The sequence below is a fragment of the Metopolophium dirhodum genome, chromosome 5, assembly GCF_019925205.1.
Source record: "Metopolophium dirhodum isolate CAU chromosome 5, ASM1992520v1, whole genome shotgun sequence".
NCBI classification, from domain to species: domain Eukaryota; kingdom Metazoa; phylum Arthropoda; class Insecta; order Hemiptera; family Aphididae; genus Metopolophium; species Metopolophium dirhodum.
In genome coordinates, this window is record NC_083564.1 from 1,029,714 (window position 1) to 1,052,617 (window position 22,904).

General features: G+C 29.7%; 1 protein-coding gene across 3 annotated transcripts in view; it reads right to left on the reverse strand.

The window, feature by feature from the left end:
- LOC132945961 (neuroligin-4, Y-linked-like) overlaps positions 1–22,904 on the reverse strand; it is a 454,653-nt gene that overhangs the window by 48,964 nt on the left and 382,785 nt on the right. For all 3 annotated transcript variants that reach the window (XM_061015804.1, XM_061015805.1, XM_061015806.1), the window contains 2 exons: positions 15,977–16,126; positions 1,622–1,822 (listed from right to left, as the gene is read on the reverse strand). In XM_061015804.1, coding sequence (XP_060871787.1) covers positions 1,622–1,822; positions 15,977–16,126 — 351 coding nt within the window. The remainder of the gene's footprint in view (positions 1–1,621; positions 1,823–15,976; positions 16,127–22,904) is intronic.

The following is a 22,904-nucleotide window of genomic DNA, read 5'->3' on the forward strand; positions in this document are numbered from 1 at the left end:
TCAATGCACAAAACCAACCGAAATTTCACAATATTATTATTATATTTCTTATGTGATTTCAAATTACAATAATTTTCAGATCGTCGTGTAGCAGTATGTATATTTATATATGTTTATCGTACATTTATAGAATATAAATATATTATTTTATGTTATTTATAATAACAGTCTGTTTAAAGGTAAACTTAACAAATCCTCTAGTACACACGCATGACGACGAACATATATGCGATCTCACGGTGCATAATTTCACAAAGTCTGATCCTGACGATTTTAGACCCGTCCGAATACGCTGAAATTATTCGACGCACGTAAACAAAATTACTCAAGTGTACGGGTACTCCGGTTTAAGATGTAATGAATATGTTATATGTGTATAAAGAATACAGTCAACAACGTCTTGTTACGTGGAACAAATAAATAGGCAGGCAGCTCGGATAAAACTCTGCACCATATAATCAACTGAATAAATAGAGAGAGGATGAACCGGAGGTGATCGAATTTTTAAATGATAACACGTAAACCGAGTCATCGCGGAGACGTGATTATGTTTCGGCTTACGAACATTAATAATATTTTTCCTAGACCGTTATTGTGCTGCCGAATACACATTTTGGGTTTGTTATTGTTCGTCAAATAATAATATTATAATATATCATTAAAAGTTGTGTAGCCGGTACATATAGACAGCAATTTTCTATATTATATTTATATGCTCTTGTTCGGTTTCGAAATGCGTACACGAGCGACGACGAGGTGTCCGTCCGATACGAGAAATCTTTAAATTCGAATAAATACATAGCAATATGAATTTGTCACTGTAGCAAAGTAGTTATTACTTTTTTTAAATTCGTATTAAATTTTATACCGACGATCACTCATAACGCAAAATACTGAAATAACGTCTACTGAAAATTTCAGCAGATCAAAAATCGATTTCTATGATATATTTTTTTTGGTAGACTGAAAAATACGTAATTTGATACTGTGAAAATATAAAACCGCGTATGTCCCCACGTATTGTATCTTTTGTCTACTATGAAATATAAAATGCTTTTGAAATCGTACAAAATGTTTTGTAAAAAAATTAAACAAAAGGAAGAAAAAAAACCGTAATTGTTTTAATATTGTTTAACATTTGTATGATATTTATAATTTAAAACTACGAGTATGGTATACTGCAATATATATGTAGGTATATTTTTTTTTCAATAAAAATATTTTTAATATAATATCGACAAGGCCAATTAAACCGATATTATACAGTGTATTAAAAAATCATAAAAAAAATATATACCCTCAAGGCAAAAAATAATACCCTATGGCCTATATACAATCAATTTAAATTATTTGAATATAATATTTACTTTACTATTTTTTTTTTAGTACGTATAGGTATTGACTTCAATTATGGAAATTTGTATACTCGGTGAAAATTTCTCGGGTTATTCCTAAACGCGATAAATTTGTAGGGTCAACATTTTAACCGTATACGTCTGTCGGTAATAATATCCCACGGCGTCTGTACACCATCGTGTGGTGGGGATATATTCTATCCGGAGGGTGGTTACCGCCACAAAAATTCCTCATCTTACGAATGGTGTATATTATTTAAGCGTACCTGGGACGACAGTCGGCGATATCATCAAGAAATTTATGCAAGCGGCTCCGGGCCCGTGACCCATCAGAGAAACGTTCTCCGGATCGCCACCGAACAGTGCAATGTTCTGCTGCACCCAGTGGAGCACGGCTATTTGGTCCATCAGGCCGTAGTTGGCCACTCGGGCCCTCGAGTTGGGCGAACCGTTGGCGTTCAAAAATCCTGTAAGAAATTACAAAAAAACCGATGATTATTATAATAATATTAATGTAACGCATTGCGTACGCAATGAATATACCACTAATATATTATTGGTTTTTTCCCAGATAAAATTGGAAGTGGCTCAGCTGACTTAGCAATAAATACCGAGTCCGCTCAATATAATATTGTATTAATTTGCGAAACATGTAATTGTACATGTACAATTAAATCCGTTTCCTAATAGTATATTGTTTATAATGGTTTTTTTATGATCGTCGATTTTTCAAATAGTGTAGGTATAGTATATAATACTGTCAACTAACCCAATTCAAACACAAACAATATACTTACTCGTTACCAATAAACCAACAAGTATTTTATACGCATATTGCATGGGCCATGAAGTACACCTAAATATGACATTTTTTTACTGATTGAAAAGTAATAAAGTATCTATATAGGTACCAATATAATAGACATATTATTATTATTATTATTATTTATAATATTTTTTGTGGCTCAGTGTGGCGCGACGTTTGCATTTAATCACGAATGTTTTGTTGAAAATTGTTGTTTCCTGACTTAAGACAATACATTTTGACTTTTCTGCAATACTACCATAACAGTATAAGTTGTTATATTTGCAGTATCTACTTATATAGATAATAATATCGTTGTTATGAAGCGATTTATAAAACAATACCCAAGTAATTAATTATGATTCATAAATATTATATTATTTATTTAGTTACTGTTATAGTTACTGAATTATCCATTAGCAATGCTAAATTATATTGAATATTGATGAAACTGTATTTCATAATATTGTAAACTATAATATAATGTGGGTAATATGCTAGAGTGAAAAGCTGAAAATTCATTATTAAGAGTAAAATGTTAAAAATAATTTATTTATCCAAAACGAATTAATTTTTTTGAATTTCTGGCATCATTTTTCATCTATTTCTGTAAAAAAGTATACCCAAAATATTTATTTCATTTAGAAACAAAAACTTAAAAATATTAATAATAATTATCACGTTTTCGTTTACCAAACATTTTGTATTTAGTCAATGATCATTCTATTCTTACATTTCGCATTATTTCTTATTCCTATTCACATTATATTATGATCTGGTGTAAATCATACAAATAAGATACCGGGAAGCGGTCCCAAAATCTTCCATTTGGTCCCCTTAAAGCCTACGCTCAAGATTTATAATGATATACTTTCTTATTTAAATAAATATTCATTATTTCAATAACAATATAAAATATTATAACGATTTCTTCAAAAGCATGCTATAGGTAAGTCATGGAAAACAGACGAAGCCGTGTATATATTTTGCATATCTAAGGCGCCGTGTTACCAAATTTTAATAAATACATCACAATAACCGAATTTATTATATTTTTATCCTAATAAGATGTATAAGACGTCAAGTACACACGACACAAATTATTATCAAAGTAACAAAATAGATATTAGGAAATGTTATCACCTACAATGTTTTCAAAAACAGCAAGTACCTACTTAAAATGAATTTACATAATGGTCATTGAATTACAATTTTTTTGAAATACAATACGATATATGATTATCGAATACAAGACTATTTCATCGAATACAATTTATAATAAAACGGTTCCGAACGAATTATTCAATAATAAAGCAATTATTTAACAATCAGCAGAGTTATTGGATTATGAAATTCCGATCTAAAAATTGAATGTTTGAGTAACAAATATTGAATATTAAATAATGTAGATACAAGCAAACATTTAATATAATAATATATTGTCAAAATCGATAATTTTTTATGTGTCAGATAAATTTATAAATTATAATGATTTTGTATCTGATATTGAACAATTTAAGAAAAAGCTATGAATAATAATATACACATATTATAATCATTAGCATAAAAACAAGTATATATTAGGTAGTTGTAATTATTGATTAAGTATGAATAGCTAAACAAAAATAATGGACACTCATTATTTGTATAAACTAAACAATATATTATTTTACTTGTTTTTGAGTAGGAGGATTTGGTTTTTTGGCATGTATTAAGAAAAAGGAAAACTTGGCTTGTTTTACGTTAAAAATGTTTACAAATTTAATTAGGATTGTTATTGATATTTTATAAAAGCAAATGACAAGAACGACCTTCAATAGGATTTTCCTGTCGAATTCCTGAAAACGTTATGCTACATTAATCCATTTACAAAAAAGTTTTAATGAGAAGTACTGACGAGAAAAGTAATTAAAGCACAAAAATAAATGTTTCAATTTTTTAACTTTCAGTTAAAATCCTTCAAAATTAATATTAGAGTACAAGGATTTATGCTAGGTACCTGGCTTTCATAAATCCAATCAAATTGCATCCTACCATTTGAGTTGACTTTTTTCTGACAGTATATTTTACATTTTTTTTATAAATAAACATATTTTTATTATTTTATATTAATTTTATTATAGTGATATCGTTGAATTTATTGATGTTAGGGTTAAATTCAAAATATACCAGCAAACTGTTTGTAATGAGAGTTCAATTCAGTTCAATTAAAAAAAAATAGTATAATTGTTTTTCTATTATTATTTAAATTGCAATTTCATAAAATGAGTAGAATAAAAAAAACTATTTGCCTTGAAGGCTTGAATTGTAAGATAACATGATTTTTAGGCAAAACATTTTTGGTCATTTAATATCTTTAAATCTATCATGCGAACCACTTTCGATTAGATACTAAACTCAGATTGAACTTATAAAAAGTATTTATACAATTTTTCAGCAGTTTGTATACAAATGTAAAAAATAAAAGCATGCATTAGTTTAATGAAATATTGACTAATTCTCTAACTAAAATACATTTTTGAATTCATCTATTGTCACTTAAACAGCTTCTGATGCCTATTAAACAGTACACTCATTCAGATATTTTACAAATCTACTTTAAACTAAATATATTATGATAAATCGTTTCGTTCACATTAGGTGCATATATAACTCGATGTTCACTGACATGGTGACATAAATTAAATAACAAATAATATATTTGACTATTTAATCCAACAACCAAATATAGAATACACATTTTTTTAAATATCTTATTAGCATTAATATTCAAGGAGCATCCGTCATACCTGACGAGTATTTGTGCACTTTGCGTTCATGTGTTTTTGTGCAGTACAGTCTTTTCACCACACATCGGAAAATCAATGGATGTGGGGAGTTATTAAATTTCCAAAAACCAAGAGTATAGAGGCATATTTTTATAAATATTAATAGTGGGTAGGTAGGTAATTCACACACGCAAGAAAGTACATTGTACAGGCCCATCAAATCCCTGGGTTTTTCGCATGAAATATATGAATCCATAATGAAAATATATACTTTTTTTTACATAGTAGCTACTTTTTAAAAATTATAAATTTTTTTTCATTTTTTTTTTTTTTATAATAATATTATATTAAACCAAACGCTTATTAGAAACAATCGGTTAGTTGACACATTTTACCTTGGTCAAAAAGTGTCCCTAATAAGCGGCTTCTACTGTACTAATAATAATGCTTAAAATTTGAATTAAACGATTTTAACATTATGTTCAAACAAAAAAAAATAATGTGTTCACAGTTATATCATGTGAAAGTGAATATTATCTACTAGACGAGATTCAGCGCTGATGTATACCTGCCTATTAACTTTTAAATGATCTCTTCGATAAAAGAAGATAATAATATTATATCGTCAACAAATTAATAATAATAGATAGTTCGATAAATTAAAATAATTGTATTGTTATTATTATTAAGTATGCTATACATTATTAAATATCCACACAATGTCAATAAATATTTAGTTAATTTTTGAATTGATTTCATTTAGTTTTAAAATTGGAAAGGTGAACTATTCTATCTTTTTATAAAGCCGTAGAAGCCAACGTTTATAATACTATGTCATTCTATGTCTTGGAGATATTGTTTATTTTTAATAACTGAAAGAAGGCATCAAATAATGGTCATGCATTTAAATATATTCAATTATTTTGTCTTTTGAATAAAATTTCTTTTGAAACGTTGAACTTCAATAATTATTTTAAAGTATCTTAATAATGATTCTCCGTTACATTTAGCTTATTTTGCAAAATAAAATTTACCAGAAACTTCATTATGAACTTTGTGGAAACTTACTTTGTTCCCTTTGTATTTTAATTTAAATTGAAACTATATTTAAATAAAATATTATATAAACAATATTTTATAAGCAAAAAATGCATCCAATATAACGATAATAATTGTATCTATACCGCTAATAATTGGAATAGTAAAAGTAATAATAAAATACCTCATAGCTATACTAGTATGTATTGATTATAATTTTCAGAACAAAGATATAAATCAAACATTCAAAATAATTTGTTTGATTTTTTAAAAAAAGTTACATATTTCCTTATTATTTGCTTATTGAATATTTAATTGTATCATTAGAATTTTAAAATTGTTTCATTGATACTAAACGAGGGCCTATTATAAAATAGGACCTAATTACGTAGCGGTCTTTATAATTTGTTCTAGAATTCTTACCGGTCCATGGTGGGTAAAGTTGTAAGTCACATAATGCTAAGACTTCGACACAATTTTACGCTTTACGTCAGTAAATTTGAGAGTTAAGAACTCTGTTGGACATACAGGGTCAATATAGGGTAGGTTCTTATATTGTCTGGAGATTTAAAATCTTTCGTGGAAAAGTCCCGTTCGTTTTGGCACATTTCGACGTGTTCTTAGTCAAGTTTCGGTACGTGAGTATTTTCACCAATCGTGCTGTTTTTTCAGCAGCTCTTCCAAAACTCACACGAACTATGCCATGTTAAGAGATTTTTGATGTTTTTATATTATAGTTTTCCGTAAAAAACTAATCCTAAGACCCTGTCTCATAATGTAATGAAATGAAAATTTATTTACAATTAAGGCTGATTGATGATTGATCAACACCATTAAAATTTTAGACTAGTGGGAATGTGGGATTGGTTATATGAAGTGCTATAAATCCATATACGAATTGGTAATAATAATTATACTTCTATTACAGACCTGATACATATTTTTATTTATTTATTTTTTTTATTCTTGGTACAGCTTTGACAACTTAGGTTATTAGCTTACACAATATTAAGTATTTACGATGTATTTGGTTGAATACAATGGATTTCCTAGATTAAGTTGTACATATCGATGTGTTTGAGAACTGAGATGGTTTTGTTGATGTTGACTTCAATTGAGCTGAGGGTTTCAAAGTGGTTTTCAGGTATTCCTAGGAATTTTCTTGTATCCATATGGTTTCGACAGTACACAAAGAGGTGCTTGACTTTAAGAGGTTCTCCGCAGGTTCGACACAGCATAACATATTGTATTGCGCCATTTACGAAAAACATTAAGTCCAGATAAATGATTGCAGAGATAAACGACAATAAACGACGATTGAGACCAACGATCGACTATATACTTTATTGTTATTATTTTTGTAATTTATATTATATTGTATTTTATGTATATTTTAACGGCGAATGCAACAAGATAAATTTACAGTTGAATAATAATTACAACGAATTCTATTGTTTTAAAGTCAAAGGTTTTATCCGGTAACCGCAGTCGTTACAAACTTTTGTCATATAAAACATTGATATAACCACTATTAAACAGGCGTATTGTTGCTCGGGAAGCGTAGTACACTACAAGCGTACAGCGTAAACGGAAGTTTGTCATCTTCAAAAGGAATAAATACAACGCAATATAATATGGGCCATATATAAACGGAAGAGAAACAAAAATAAATATATAAACGAAGGAAAAATAATTTAAATTAAATGCATAGAAGCCGAACACAGAACACTATAGAAATCACACGATGGAACAAAAGTTGTGAAGACGGTGAGTAATAGTTAATAGAATGAGCAAATATTGCGAGAACGGCGCAAAGTAGAAAGTGGATTGACAAACTTGAAAGCTGTTAAAACGACTAATTTTCAAGTATTTGTTTGTACAGTCTGACTTGCAAATAATAATAATAATAATAGTAGTATGTAAATAATATATCACAAATCGTGTTTTGTGATTTTAAAATACTTCAGTATAATTTAAGAGAGAGAGAGAGAGAGCGAGTATAACGGTTTTATTAAATATAATAATTAAATATATAATTTATATAGGAAAATATCGTTTTGATACAGTTAAATATTTATGAGCCATTTTCACACAAAATATGTCAATTATAGAGATGTTAACAGATTACATTGTACTAATAAAAACAAAAGCTCACTTCAGATAATCACTTCAGATAATGCGTTCAGTGTATTGTGGAAATATTTTTAATGGCACGATACAAATCGTATTATTTTGTTCATTTTTTTATATCGTGCGTTTTAATTAAATAAGACCTTTAATTAATATTATATTATATTATTATGTTATAATATTATACGGAACTAGTTTGTTTTGTAAATACAACATAAATATGTGTTATAATATTATAGTTTATTTTTTATTCAATTACTAACGGTAATATTGTAATACAATTGTAATGTATTATATATTTTTGTCTAAGCATATACCTACTATAATAATATATACTAAAATTTAACAGTTATGACATTTTTTCGAGAGTAAACATTTCTATAAGAAACAAAATAATGCACATATATGATACTTTTAAAATTACAATCTAAGAAGGTAAAACGACTAAATTCAAGGTCGGATCTTGGATTTTTTCATGGTGGCTGCAATGTTGTTAAAAAAGCTTTTTAGGTACTTATCATGAACAACTTCTGGGTAAAAACAAATTTAATCTATTTTTCAGTAGCGTAGTCTACAATTAATACGTTTATATTTTTTACGCAATATCTGATGTATAAGTTATTCTTATAGAAAAAAAAGTCCAAATGCAGAACGGCTGTTACTTCATATCCCTAGCACCAACCCTCCCCCTTCCGCCCGAAATCCGAAAATGACTAAGTGATATTGCTAGTTCTAAGTAGGTACCTACTGGAAGAAATTAAAATGTTGTGACGACCATTATAATATTATTATATACGACAATTGTAAATGTGTAATAAATATAATGGGTGGCCCAATTTTTTGTTAGGATTAGATTATATTATATTATAATATAGAACTGCATTAGAAATCAAGTGACCGGGTTTGGCTACCTTTTCATTTTTTTATATGCAAAGTTGCATAGTATAATATGCATTTGACCTTTAACTTCTCTCACCTCGATGTAAAAAGGGTCGTATACATTTTAGTAAGTACTTTTAACAAATTTATGGTAATTTTAGACAATCTAAAAACTTTAACACCAACTCCATAATGTTATCGAACATAATGGTGAGGCACACCGTGAGTAAAAAACGAAGGAATATGTATTATAATGGATGTCAAAAAATAGTGCATATTGTATATTATTATAAACATATAATGTTATTTATTTCAAAATTGCTCGAATCCTTTTAAGGTAATGCATTAAGTTTTGTATATTTATGTAATGTTTTATAGCAATGGTTATTTTCAATCTCCGAGGATTTGTTTATTATAATAATTGGACAACTAAGTAAAATAGAAAATATAGTTATTATTATTATTTATTTAAAGTTTAGTTTTAAAACTTGTTTGTGGTATTTAAATAAGTCATCCGAAATTATATTGTTGAATAAACTTTTTTTAAACTCATTTTTTTATAACGAAAATTAATAAAATAATAATATTATAATAATTTATTTAATAATTTAATTCAAACAGAACGAGGAGCACCACTTATTGGTCAGTACAAATCATTTACTTGTTATTGGAATTATAGATTTTTTAGCCAAGATGAACACCTCAATACAGATCATAGTTCAGTATAGAGATTAAGTTATAACGATTATAACTCTTAGACCAACTATAGGTAGTGGGTGTCACTGTCTAGTCTAACTATATAACACTTCTTAATTCAAAACATTCAGCGATAACAAACGTTATTTAACTTAATAATACAATTTTGGATAAAAACTACAACGGTCCCTTCTGCCAACCGAAGTCGTACCATGTCTCCCTCAATTTACCAGCTGATGTAATGCTCTAGGCGGTTTCAAATAAGTATATAGTTTGGTCTAAAGGTCTACGATACGAAACCTACCAATGATAAAACCAAAGAATACAAACAATGATGCTGCCTCGAATTTTCATTTCGCGAGATAATTAAGCCATTATTATTCTATGAATGTCACATTTATTTACTACATTATTTGAACACAAGACTGTAAATTAGCGAGTCACAAAAGTTTCAACAAACCGAATAACCATATATCTTTATAATATTAGTATGCACTACTCTGAAGTGTCCATACTTTAATTTTGTAATATAATATGTAGCTGCATAATTTATAATTTGTATGGACTAAAATTGCGATAAAATTTTTTTTCAAGTACTTAAAACAGTATTTCAAAATTTATAATACCATGTGGTAAACGCAAATAAGAATACAATACCTAACATATAATTTAAAACAAATCGATTACAATTTCGTCCCCCCTCACCCCATCAAAAAAAAGAAACAGTGGTGAAAACATGACTGTAATTTTATGTGCCAAATTTTTAAGTTAAAAATATTAAATATTTACAAATAAATTTCATGTCAATAAAAAATATATGAATATATGAATAATGAATATAACGTAACATATTCTATTTTATTTTTATTTTTTATTTTGTGTCATCGTTGATGGATGCTAAATTTGAACTAGAATTGGTTGAAGACAAGTGGATTTGTGTTTGGTAAAATGTCAAGAGATAAGAGAAAAATCCTAAACACTTGAAGGGTCTTTTTTACTGTTCACAAATTCGAAACTGTCATCGTGACAATAGGATACTTCAGGTTATATTCATGGAGATTGAGATTTTTGTTTGATTCACTATAAACATCATATAATACGTCATACAAGGTGACAATATTAAAGTCATCGGGACAATAATATATTATAAACAGTTCTAATGATTAATGATTGTTATATTTGTTTGAAAAATATTATTTATCTCATTTATATTGATGGCTAGTCAAAACAATAAAATATATCTATTATAGGCATTACAATACATATTACCGTTTTATAATTTGAACTTATTCTATACAATTATGCATACAAAATGAATGGTTTTTATAAGAAATGTGAGCTGTACAAAAACATATACCATAACTACCTATGATTTGAGTAGATGTCTAGTTTATTAACGTTTACATTTAATTATATACGTGTTTCAGAAAAAAAATGGATGAGTAAAACAATATATTTATTATTAAAATTATATTAAATGGAATGTAGTAAGTAATTAAAAAAAAGAATTAACTAAAATATTTAATACCTATGATATTGAATAGCTTAACAAATTTATTTAGTTGATAAACCTATCACACTATTGTAAGTATGAAAATATTTGTTTTTTAATATTATGTTATACGAAACATGAATATAAATAAATTTATAAATAATTACTACTACCTATATATATGTATATTATAATATTATATTACTTACGTCATAATGTCATTATTTACATTATATTAAAATGGCAAAAATATACCTATCTATTATGTTACACTATTAAATTACTATGTACATTTGAATTAAACACATTAATCTATTGTAATAACTGACAATTAACATTATATACATTTTTTTTAGTTAAATTTAGCTACATTTTTTTTATAATTTGTGAAGAGCCGTGCTATTGGTGTTTTTTCATTTATTGTATTGACATAATATGTCTGATGTGAACTAACCGACGATAATAATAATATATTAATTTGTATTAAACAAGAAAAAAGGGTACAAAATATAATCGTCAATCTAAGAAAAAAACAAACTGTAGGTAATCCATTTAAAATTTTACCAAACTCTAGTCTTTAACGGTTTGATTACTCTCGCAAAATTATTCAAATACTTCAAAAAAACATTATTAGGTTAACTGTTTAAGAGATCTCATTCGAATACAATTATTGTATAGGTAATAATATATAATATTATAAATTGTTTATTTTAAACTATATGTAACTCTTTGGTATGCTTAATTTTATAAAAGCTTCATACACAAAGAATCTTTGTTTATTTTAAATACACCTATATATGTTGTTTCTAAAGTTAGTTTTCACACTATACATGTTTATCCATACTATGCAAATTTAAATTGAATTAATTATAACTAGGAGAAAGTATATTGTAATATATTTTCTACTCGTGGATTCGTTTTACTCGGTAAAATAACTAAACAAAGCACTTTCATTGTAACTGATATTTATCGGAAATTTAAAATTAAAACTACTTGGAATCTAAAGGCAAACAAGGCCATTTTGGTTAGCAACGTTCTATAGAATAATTAAGTGAAATTTAAAACGATTTTTAAGCAGTTGTGATTATTAATAATATACATATTGCCACCTACTAATAAGTTAGATGGAATAAAACAAAAATGCAGATATAATTTATATTGGCAGATTAACAATGTTTAACAAGAGAATGTTTTCGTAATTTTGTTTAATATGCCATGTTCTCAATTTCATCTGAATTAAAAAACCCTCGTCATAAAACTGATACCTACAGAATATTATACGATATTATTAAATGTATAATGTGATATTTTATTATTTACATAAGTTTCGGTACATCAATGTATGACGAGACTTACCTTATCTAAAAAATTACATGAGTCCTAAGATAAACAAATATTTGACTAGTATCGATATGGAGCAAAATTTGATTTAACCAAGTATGCTGAACTTGCAGTAGTTGGGTCAATAGGGAGAAATTTGGTTTTCTTTATAACACAAAGAACAAATGTCTATGTCAATGGGTAAATATAATATTATTATGTTCAAACATAATAATACGTACGTATTACGCTTCAAGTTATTCACTCAGTCGCTTAACGTTCAATATTATAATTTTAAAAAACAATTTCATTTTATGTATTATTAATGTAGTTATTATGGTTTATTTTTACCGCGTGGTTAAAATATGTTTAATGTTTACATGAAATAACATTATAAATATAATAATGTATTGAATATATTTTTGTAAATACTCAGAACTCGACATACCCATTAAAATACGACTTGCTCTAGTAAAAAAAATATAAATATTAAACGTACCGAACAACAATTTTTAAATTCATATTCAAGAAAGAACGAGTTAAATGTACATAATATTTCATAGAGATGAAGGTTTTTTTTAAAAAAGATGTGTGGATGGTGTGTTTTAATTGCTATGTACTACCAAAGTAGGTAAATCATAAAATATGATTTTTTGTTTACAAAACGAAATCTAATTTTATTAATTGAATATAGTATTAATTATTGTAATTCCGAGCACGTGACACACCAATCACTATATTTTCAAATATTTTGCGACTAATCGTCTCAGATATATATTTTAAATGATTAAATTGTCGGACTACTTGAACACACAGATTATTATAGGGTCAATAAAAAAAAACAGTTCTATACAGACTTATTATTATTAAAAAGTGACTAAACAATTCAGAGCATAGTACCATAAACCGATTTATTATACTATGCTAATTAATTATTAAATAAGCCATTGTGTAAGTAGTTACAGTACCTACTCGAAACAAATGTTTAGTGAAAAACGTCCATTTTGTTTTGCTTAATAAATAACAGCGACCTGAGTTATGACATGCGTTTAAATTTTAGTTCCACTGAAACACGTTTTTGAGCCGTAATACAATATAACATATTTTAAGTAGACATTTTATTTTTATTATTTATTTATTTTATAAGCGGTTAATATTAGAATATAATATTATATTGTACAAATTAAAAACATCCGTGTAAAATAATCATTTAAGTCATAAATCTTGGAATAAATAATGATAATACACATAATAATAAACTTTGCGTTAACGTTGGTATACTGGGTTTTTTTTATATTATATTTTATCTATGGCGTACCTTTCACGTACACAGAAAATAAAAACGTATACGCTTAAGAAGAACAATTTTAAAGCGAATTCTGCGGAGAAAACCATTTTTAGAAAAAGAATTGAATATTTTTAGGAACGTAGCGTTATGGATGGAGGAAATGAGAGTAACAGCTTTAGGCAATTCATCTTCTATACTTTTTTAGTTTTTATGTAGTGTTTTACATAAACATAATTAAATTAAAAAACTAATTATGTTTGAATTACTGTGGAAAATATGTTTTTTTGTTCATCTTTTATTTCAATTATCAGTGTGAATGAATATTTAATAAATTATTTTTATGATATTAACTATTCTAGGTACGCTCTTAATCAAATACCAATTTTAGAGTTATTTCTAATGTATGTTAATTAGTAATTTCACTACAACTGTGTGAATAAATAAAATAATTAATTTTAAAAGTTATACATATCCAGTGGCTGCTATTCGCTACTGCAGTTAGTTACAGTCGTTTGATGAAAGTTTATCTAAGTATTCTAGGAAGTGTACGAAGTGAATATTGTTCAATTGAAATAATTTATATATTTTAATCGTATATAATATCCATTAAAATTAAAAGGCTTTACTATTTATATATTATGGATTTTGAATATTTTTTTAATCAATTCTTATTATTTACTAATTGCTAATCACTTCAATAGTTTTAGAAAGTTTATTAATTTATACAATATTATAGTTGAAATATATATTCATTATATTATATATAAATCTATTATTTAAAATAGTTATACATTTTATAAATTTAGCCTTACGCTTTCAGAGAAATTATTTTCAGAATAGATACTTGTTTTAGTATGATAAATTATAATAATATAAAACACTGATATAGGTAGGTACATCTTATTTTGGTTAAAGGGGTTGGACTGTAACAGTTTAATGTTTATCTTATGGAAAGAGGAAAGTTGTAAATATCTTATCTATTATAATATCTTTACAAAGTTTACATATCTATTGAGTTAAATTTATGTCATAATATAAAATTACGTTAGTCGTGGGTTTAAAATAACAATAATATCTATTTGAATATCATAATATACGTCGTTTTTAATGTGTCTATTATTATTATAACGTCTATATTTTATGAGAACACTATAAAATATTATATAATAATATTCTGTTTTTTGTTTGTTATTCGTAGTATGTAATTATAAAGTCGTTTGCATGAATTGTATATTAACGTGCGTTATTTTCATTTAAACATATGATATTAAATCATATACAGCTGACAATATTATGTGTCTCGTATGTTCTCAACCGTCATATAATATTATTATAGGGTTTTAAAATTGCGTAAAATTTATTTTCTTGAAATATTTCATTTATGTAAAAATCAAAATTAAAAAAAATTCGTGTATTGTATCTAAAAGTGTATACTGAAAAAATGTTTCAAAATTGGTCGAATGCTAATAAATAATAGTCAATATAGGGACTTAACGGATAAGTGATAAATTAACCGATAATATCATAATGCCATTAACATGGTAATTTGTAAATCTTGATTGTTAATAGTCATCCATTTCCGATATCTTCTGTATGTAATAATTTCTAACCATCAGCTAAAAAAATACTTCTCATAATTTCGTTAAAATATTTAAAATTTAGAGCCCAATTAAATATTACATTATACATAACAACGATTATACGCCCACATCTTCTAGACCACATGCTCGTAAAATACGACTACCTGTATGTGATATTATATTGACGGATAACATTGAATTGAGTCCCGCAAATACTTTTGGGTTATCAGAGTTGAGTTTGACCAATATTGTTAAGTTGTTCGAGATGAGTCCCATCAGCCTATCAGCGTCACCCAGGACACACCACGTCGAGGTTGGCTGAGTAATCTCCCAAAAAATGTTTTTTCATTATATACACGTTTTTCTTTTTAATTGTTATAATAAGTATAAAGAGTCAATTAATAAAAAAATATTAAAAATAATAATAATTATGTATAATATAATGTGCAAGGTTAAAAGTCGCCACCGGCTAATAGGTAGTTGTGACATTTTATCTATACGGACTCAATTCAAAGGTAATAAGATAATAAGCTGGACTCAATTCAAACACATAAAAATAGCATGGACTCAATTCAATATCACCGATCCTGGCGGTTTCTGATCGTTAATTTGTCGTTCAACTCACCCAATATGCCGAGCCTATAGTTCAACGTGACCACCACCAATTCCGCGTTGCTGGCCAACACACGGCCGTCGTAAGGGTTTCCGGAATTCCACTCGTACGATTCGCCGTGTATGAAAACCAGTACGGGATACTTGCGGACGATTCTGCTCCCTGAAACAGGTGGTTAAAAAATCATTGTCATTGTGATATTCTCGTTTTCATAAAAATATATACACGTAACACCACAAACAACGTGGCTTTTTGTATTTTTTTTTTGTCGGTAAAATGTATTATAGCTCAACTACGTTCGCCCCGGAGGAAGACTAACCTAGCCTAACCTAACCTAACCGGCGCGACAGACGCAGCCACAGTGTCCGGCGAGAATGTTATAATATAATATTACTATAGTTTCGAAATTTGCCGTAAAATTCTCATGGTTTTACGATAATGCCCCCGCGTAACTTTATTATATACTATACCGGCAGCGAGCTATATTCGTCTCTATCCATCTATCGACTACGTCTCAGGTGGTGGCGTGCGTATTTATTATTTTTCAATTTTACCTCCGCCGCGAGTTTGCCGACGAAAATAAGCTGCCCTTAAACTTAATGCATACACTGCACACACATAGGCACATATAATATATACGTTATATAGTTGTGTTATTTTTTCCTATAAAAAAAATAACTCGTCTAAAACCTTACGTCTATATAATACAGGTACACATGTACACATACCGCGGTACCTATATACGCGTTTTATATATTTACAAATTCATAAACCGTATACCTACACGTATATCCTCTCTGCAGATATTCTCAGATCGAGCAAAGCCATATTATATTATATATATATATACAACTACCCGCTGCAGGTACGGCGCACTATATTCTTGCGTTGAAAAACATAATATGAATAATGGGATGAATAAGTAACGGGCGGTGGAGACCTGCGAGTTTTGAGATACGGAGACGTATTTTACGATTATGGGTTTTTTCTACTTATACACGGCGGCTGGTGCAGTGTGTGTACAGTGCACACTATATAATACGTCTAAGTAAGTCGAACATGCTGAATATATGAACTAGCTTTAAATGAATTCCACTCGAATGCGAGTCGGGCGTATCTCGCATAGACTCGTATCATAATAATAATAATACGTAAGGTTTGAATATATGCGAACACCGCCCGGGACGAAACCATTATATAATATTATTATAAATGCAAAATTACTCTTTATTTAGGTCGAGCATAAAAACTAAGGTTAAAACATCTCGGTGGCTTGTAGGCCTACACAGGTATTATTATTATAAAATATTTTATGCCAATCAACTATACGGTATAATAATATAACTGGATTCGGTGTTTTATGTTTTATGCTTATGGCCAACAAAATATTAACATTGCAGGAATTTATACGCATCGACGGAACGCAAGTAAGGTCTCATTAAAAATATTTGAACAATTCCAATTACGCGTACTGCGGTCACATTTTAGAACACTCTCGCGTACGCACATATAATATATAGGTATACGTATTACATATATATATATAAAATATTTGTGTTTTATATATTTACAGGTGGTTTTATAATATTTTGTTTTCGCAAAGCTCGACGACAGCATTATTTCAATAAATTATGAGTGCTAACAAATTGATATTAACGAAACTTCGTAAGCCAACTGCTATTAATATATATAGCCACTCTATTGCTTTTCGATTGCGTCAAACGTATACCTAGAAACTTTTTTTCAATATCGTGTCAAACATAACTCGTGTACACTATATACCCGTTGTGCACTTTCGCCTACTTCCAAAATTCAATATTGAAGTCATTGGAATAGTTTTCGAAACGTTCAATGACTTGTCCATTATTTATAGGCATTCAACGAGGTCACGCGACATTAAGAAACTTTCGCCGTTTACGTTTTCAAACTTGTTATGTATTATGTTTAAAAGGATCCGAAACGTTCGAGTAATAATACACTCACATACTTTATAAAAGTTGAGGTATACATTTGTAAAGAAAAAAAAGCTCAAGTAGTCGCGCACTCAGAAAAATCGCGGAATTACAATTAAAATCGATTTTCGTCGAACGTTATAATATTATAATATACGTGATATATTCTTATATATACATAGGTAATATATATATGAACATATTTTTCATACTTAATCCACGCTAAACATAATATTTTATAATATATACCTACTATAATATTATTAATACTATACGAAATTCAGAATTGCACCGAAATCAAGTTTATCGTGCGCAAAACGCGCGGTTTATTACGACGTATTTTATAATGTAATGTTTAAGTCTACTTAAACTCGGGCTTAGATCAAACTCGCGAATCTCTTATCCCCCCTCCCTACCACGCACAACCGTGATTTCAAGTGTGCGGGATTACGACTGGGCTGACGCGCGCACCCCGTGTCGCATTTTACACGCATAATATATATTTTATAATATCATAATATTACACAATAATTTTATAATAAATACGCGTGTACATCATAATATTGTTCGTACACATTGATAACCTCCTACGTAAAACACAGTTCGCGGTCGATCGGCGTTGGCATAATTGAATATTCGCTTGTACGATAAATGAATATAATAATGGATTTGGGGCGGGGGAGCTTTCGAATTTTTCCTCCGTCTGACTTCGGTGTGGTGGTGTTTGCCGAACGCTTTCGCTCGGCGTATAATGGCCGCGGAAAGCACTCGAAAAGGATTTATAATTTTCAATCCCTCCCCCCCGATAGTGTGCCCCGAATAAGTATATATGTTTTATGTATCCTATTGTGTAGTTCATCGTGTTCGCGGGCTTTAGACGGACGGACAAGCTGCCGCAGCTGTAAATACGCGAGAGGGGGGTGGGGATCGCGGGTGCGATAAGGGCGGCCGCTGCAGAGGGGGTAGAGGAACCACCGACGAAAAGGATTCCATGTCGGTATATAATATTATTATACCAACGGAAAGTTACAAGTATATTATATATACCCAACCTATAGGTAGGTATATATATATAAACACATACCTACATCTCGTGGACGATTTATTAATCAAGGGAAACGCTATGGTATAGACCCGCTGGTCGGTCGGTGCTGTTCTCCGATTGCGGACGGGAAAGTGGTCGCGGAGGAGAAGAGGCGAGATTAAAACTTTACCCAAACACACTATCCGTGTATATATGTATATGTACCTACATAATATAACTATGTACATGTATACATGTTGTATATACACACAGTTTCGGTCCGGGCCAGGCGTCGTGTCCGTTTTAGGATCGCGTTACGGCCGCGGCACGACAATGGAACATCTGTTGCCGTACACAGCACCACATTAGGTCTGGATTGCGGTGGCGTGTGCCCTTAACCGGTGCGACCCGGCGTTTTGCGTTTTGTTTGGAAAACACTATAATATATACTGTTGTATAATTCCTATACACGCGCATAACAATATATACATTATAAATGTGTATTAACATGTAATGTACCTATTGTGTATATATATATATATATATTATTATGTGCCGTCGGATTAACATGATACTATAAACCGTATTAAGACGTGCTCGCGGCGGATGTGTACAATAATTATTATAGTCGTTCGCGCCTGCGCCGGCCTACGAAACCGTCGAGATTTATACCTGCGCGACGTGTGAGATTTTATAGGAGGACACGATCGTTTCTGCGGACGGACGGGATCGCTGGGCGAGTAATTATTCCGAAGGGCCCCAAACGAACGTTGTCCGCTGTGGTTTTATATACGACGCGCAACAATAAAGATATGTGTCGCACACGCTCTGACGCTCTGTGATCGCGCGTATTGATGTCACGACGACGATGACGACGACAACAACAGTAATAATAATACGGTATTACAATGCACGAATTACGTTGCTGCAGGGTTGCCGTCCCGTCCCAATATAATAATTAATAATACAAGAAACGGGACGCATTTCATCCGAATTTCATCGATTCCAATCTATCGTACGTTATTTAAAACGCATCGAAACCAATTTTTTATTCAATTATTTGAAACTTTTTTGTCTCGAATCAAGTGCCTTACGTGTTCGAATAATGTACATTGACCTGTCTTAACTATTATTGTTCCATAATAAGAGGGGACGATCGTCTAGCGCGTGTAGGGATCGCCGGTGAGTAATTATTCCGAAGGGCTCCAAACGAACTTTGTCCGCTGTGGTCTTATATACGACGCGCAACAATAAAGATATGTGTCGCACACGCTCTGACGCTCTGTGATCGCGTGTATTGATGTCACGACGATGACAGCAACAACAATAATATCAATGCGGTATTACAATATACGAATTTATTACTATGCAGGATAGCCACCCTTCGCGCACTTCAGGGGACAGATTTGTTGAATGAGGGGATTTTAAGGGTTCAAACAAAGCACCCATATTTTCTTGAATTTCATTAACTTAGGAATTTATTCACTATTTTTTTTTTTACAGCACCTAACATAATAATTGATATTATAATTCTTGTCTCGTTTTTTGACACTTTGAAAGGTAATGACTCTGAAATATTACGTGCACGTGGAGCGATTCATACGGAAATGATGATATCGATGATGACGATTATAATATGTTATGGTGTAACAAGAAAATGATTATTTTCGGATTACGTTTTATATTTTAGAAACTTAGACCTACAGGGTTATAACAATATTATGAGTTATGACTAATGCTAATGCGTTAATTCGTATTCTACGCGGCAGATGATATTTACCGACGTCTCGCTGAAAGAAGTCTATAAGTCTATAGTCCAAAAGAAGTTATGAATATAGGTTAGCTGTGGTCGGGAAATAGCGTCGCGACGTGATTACGGTTTTCCTGTTAACTCGAATTTCAAACGAATATTACGTAGGTACGTAATTTGCAATGGAAAAAATGAATAAGCTTTGTATTATAATATATTCAGAAATTCTACGGCGATAACAAAGTCTCACGCGCATTATTATAAAAGCGTAAACGCGAACAAACCACGAGTGATTTATGTGCAAACGATGATTATTATGATAATAAATTAATAATTATTATACAAAAAATACACAATATAAAACGATTTACAAACATATCATAATATATACTTATACCTACCTACGGTAATCAACAAAGAAAAGTCGATTAGAAAGTTTATGAAAAGTATATTTTTCAAATCTATATTTACGACGTACGAACGAGTAACGACGTATTATTATTATCGGTTTGTGGCAGTAAGTACTTTCTCATAAAATAAATACTTATGTAGCATAGGTACGAAATTTACGAATATAATATTATGCACAGGGTATACGATTTATTTCATAATTATTTCATCAGTTATATGTTACCGAGATTTTTTTCCTCTCTATCGACATCCCGCTTTTGAATATTCCTCACTTCTCTATTTTTTGGCGACGTCTTATCGACACTTGGGGCTGATTAATGGCTTCCAGAACATATCGCTGTCATTAGGAACCCTTCTCTCACTTTTCTACTGACAACACAATCTCGACATTAACACGAAGTCTGAGTTTTATCGAAAACCACTCAAAAAGCTGTTAAAAAGTTACATCCTATTCGTATCCAAACATGCGTCAACAACATCTTACAAACATTGAAACACTTCCACAAATGTAACAGACAACCATGGCATGAACAGTATGGTCCCGTAAAATAGCTGACATTTTAATAATTTTAAAGAGCAGAATTTCACGTTTTCACGGAAAATAATGTAATATTTAATTAAAATTCTCTTTATCATATTGGCTATTATTGTTATAATATTTTATAAAGACAGTCGTACGTCTGCTGAGGATAATGACGTACTGTTTTCTGTTTCTCTGGAATTAAAATGAAAAAAACAAAAGTTTCTAAACATAATATCGGAAACAAACGCGGCACTAAGCAAAAAAAAATAATTGTTATTATACATTCTATAGTGCAATAATAATATTAAGTTGAAAACTCGCAGTCATAAATACATATTAAAATAAAATATTGCAGTGCACGAGTAAGACAAAACATGAAACGTAATAAAACAAAAAAAAAACACAATACGAAATTATGATGGTCTTGAAGAAGTAACTCTGTATTTTAGTGTAAGCCGAGCACGAAAAATAATAATATAAGTAGGTAGGTAGGTAGGTGGGTATAGCAGCTGATGTGTAGATAATTTTTGATTATTCCCGAGTCGTAAAAATAATAATATTATCTTTTGCTTACATTTTCAAATGCTGAGATAATGTCGAGAGATAACTACGGTTCGTGTTTCGTACTCATATGGACGACGGGACTTTGTTTAATGACTCTTGAACGACCGACATCGTTCTGACTATACGACAATACATTTTCCAAATAGAATAATAATAATGATAATATTATGTTCGTACACGCTATACAGTGGAAATCGCAGTTCAAAATGAAATAATTGTTATTATTAACTACCTATACACGTATATATTTATATTATTGCGATTGTCACCGGAGTGCCTACCTAAGTTTATTGCAGCAGTTATTTTAATAGCTGGTATCTATGTTTAGTGTTTACTGGTATAGAATTCTTGGCGGATAGTCAATGCGCGCGCCTACCCTGCTGTGATTTTATTCATTACAAATTATAATCATCGGTCTCGTACCATCGATCACTGCAGCAGCCGAGAATTTATATGATATAACGCGTTGGCAGGCATAATTGATATGCATCAACAGTGTGCCGTTGGAAATGCACGGATTTAAATTGTATTCATCGGCACCACCGCAGATTGTCATTAAAAAAATAGTGAACACTTCAATTTCTAATAAACCACGAAAACAGTTTATGAAAATATTATATAGCCAAAATTCAATGTGTTTCGTTGAGCCTTGAGTGTGGTGATAATTAATATTAAAGACCCTTAATGACCATGGCCACTTAATACATCATCATATT